The following is a 2,088-nucleotide window of genomic DNA, read 5'->3' on the forward strand; positions in this document are numbered from 1 at the left end:
ACCCTCTTGTCCCTCGGTCAGGTTGCTGTTGACGATCACTGGGAACATCTCGTTCTCCTCCAAATAAGCATACCTTAGACCAGGTGGCAGTGTCTTCAGCTCATTTTTTGGCGGACTTATCTCCTGGGGTAGTGGATTCTTCTTCATCTCTTGGGTAATTGATCCTTTGGGTCCAGGAAAATTTTCCACACTAGCCGCATAGGCTAATCCTTTTGACCTGGTGGATTCAGGACTCATATAGAATTCTGAAATTGCCTCTGCTAGCTCCTCATTTGTCAACTCCAGAGTATTTATGGCCTCGCACAATCCTTGTACCTCTCTATTAATAGAGTGGCTTAGCTTTGAATTGTCAATATGCTCATGCATTAATTCGGTCTCGAGATATTCTTGGACTAGGGTTTAATAATATCCACAACATGCATATTTTCCACATCCAACGGCTTTTTCATAGCCTCATCAATATTGAACGTGAATTTCTCCCCATGATAATCCAAACATATGGTTCCATCAAACACATCAATTATGGTCTTAGCGGTGCGCAGAAATGGTCTACCTAAAAGCACTCCGCTAGATTCAGCAGATTCATACTCACTCATCTTAATCACATGGAAATCAGCTGGATACAAGAAATCATGCACTTTAACTATCACGTTTTCCAGCACACCCTCGGGACTAATGCACGACCTATCCGCTAATTGAATTACCACTTTCGTATAAACCATTCTTACTCTTTCCAATTTCTTATAGATGGAAAGTGGTAAAACATTTATTGATGCTCCTAGGTCACACATAGAATGCTCAAATCTAATGTTCTCGATTGAAATGAGAAGAGTGAACATACCTGGGTCAGTGCGCTTCGACGACATCCTCCTCTTCTGAATCACTACCGACACAGTTTCTCCGATCACTATTTTGCCATTGGGTTTAGTCTTCCCGGTGATAAATTCCTTGATGAACTTGCTAAAAATGGGCAGCTTCAAGGATTGGAGAAGCGGCAGGTTGATTTCCAGCTACCTGAAGATTTCCATGAAGTCTACCAGATCATCCTTCTTCTTCTTGACCTCCCCTCTGTAGGGAAAAGGTTTCACTTGGTTCGCCTTGTTGCTGACATCTCCCTTGGATGATTCTCCAGCTTCTTTCCTTATTTCTTCAACCTCCACCTCAGCTCCTGGGTCTGAAAAGAGTGGGTCAGCCGCTTGGGGTACTGGTTTCCCAAAGTCTCTGTTCTGGATATCATCCTTTGTTCTGGCTTCCCCTGTTTCAGTTTCTTTCTCTAGTGGGGTTTGATTCATCCCTTCATCAATCTTCATTGTCGGACCTTCATACTCTCGGCCAGATCTGAGGGTGATCTGACTGACGTTCGCCCTGTCCGGTGGCTTAACTGAGGCAGGAATCCGTCCTTCGTTTCTGCACATCTCACTCAGGGAAGTTGCGATCTGATATAGCTGCTTTTCCAGCATGTCCATGGCTGCCTGTTGCTCTACTTGAGCGTCTTGAAGCTTATGTACCACATCATTGTTGGACTGCATATTGTTCTGCATGTGTTGTTGTGAGCTAACCAAATTGTTCACCATCTCGTCGAGGTTTTTTGACTGCCTGGGGTGCGGTTGACTGGTATTCGGTCCTTGAGGATAGTTCGGACCATGCCCCTAATTTGGACGGAAATTCCCATGGCCTCCCGGATTGTTGTTGTATTGCTGACTCGACCCTTGATACTCTTGGTAGTTGGGTTGAGGGTTCTGGTTGTTGCCTTGGTAACTCCTCTGGTGTGGTGGCACATAGGAGTTTGTTGGATTGTTCTGATTCCTATTGACCCAATTGGACTGGTCGCCTAGATTCTGATATCCCCAATTGTTCTGCCCCTCCTGGTTCCTGTTCCCCCAGAAAAAAAATTCAAAAAAATCAAATTTATCTAACTTGGTCACAAAGTCAGTAAATCATTTAATTAAAGATTCTCAGATATTTTCTTTCCCTCAACCCACGTTGGAAAAACCGTTCTCTCTCCCCAAATCTCTCTCACATCCAAACCACCCATCCCTCTATTTTAAATCTCCAAATTCAGTTTATTTTCCAATTATACTCGTTCTC

General features: G+C 43.9%; 1 protein-coding gene across 1 annotated transcript; it reads right to left on the bottom strand.

Annotated features, from left to right (window-relative positions):
- Positions 1-392: 392 nt before the first annotated feature.
- Positions 393-1,574, bottom strand: LOC121779048. Its single transcript, XM_042176397.1, has 3 exons — positions 1,015-1,574; positions 842-960; positions 393-778 (listed from the first exon to the last, which is right to left on the bottom strand). The coding sequence occupies exons 1-3, from the start codon at positions 1,572-1,574 to the stop codon at positions 393-395; spliced, it is 1,065 nt and encodes a 354-aa protein (XP_042032331.1).
- Positions 1,575-2,088: the final 514 nt, after the last annotated feature.

The sequence above is a fragment of the Salvia splendens genome, chromosome 19 (assembly GCF_004379255.2).
Source record: "Salvia splendens isolate huo1 chromosome 19, SspV2, whole genome shotgun sequence".
NCBI lineage: Eukaryota > Viridiplantae > Streptophyta > Magnoliopsida > Lamiales > Lamiaceae > Salvia > Salvia splendens.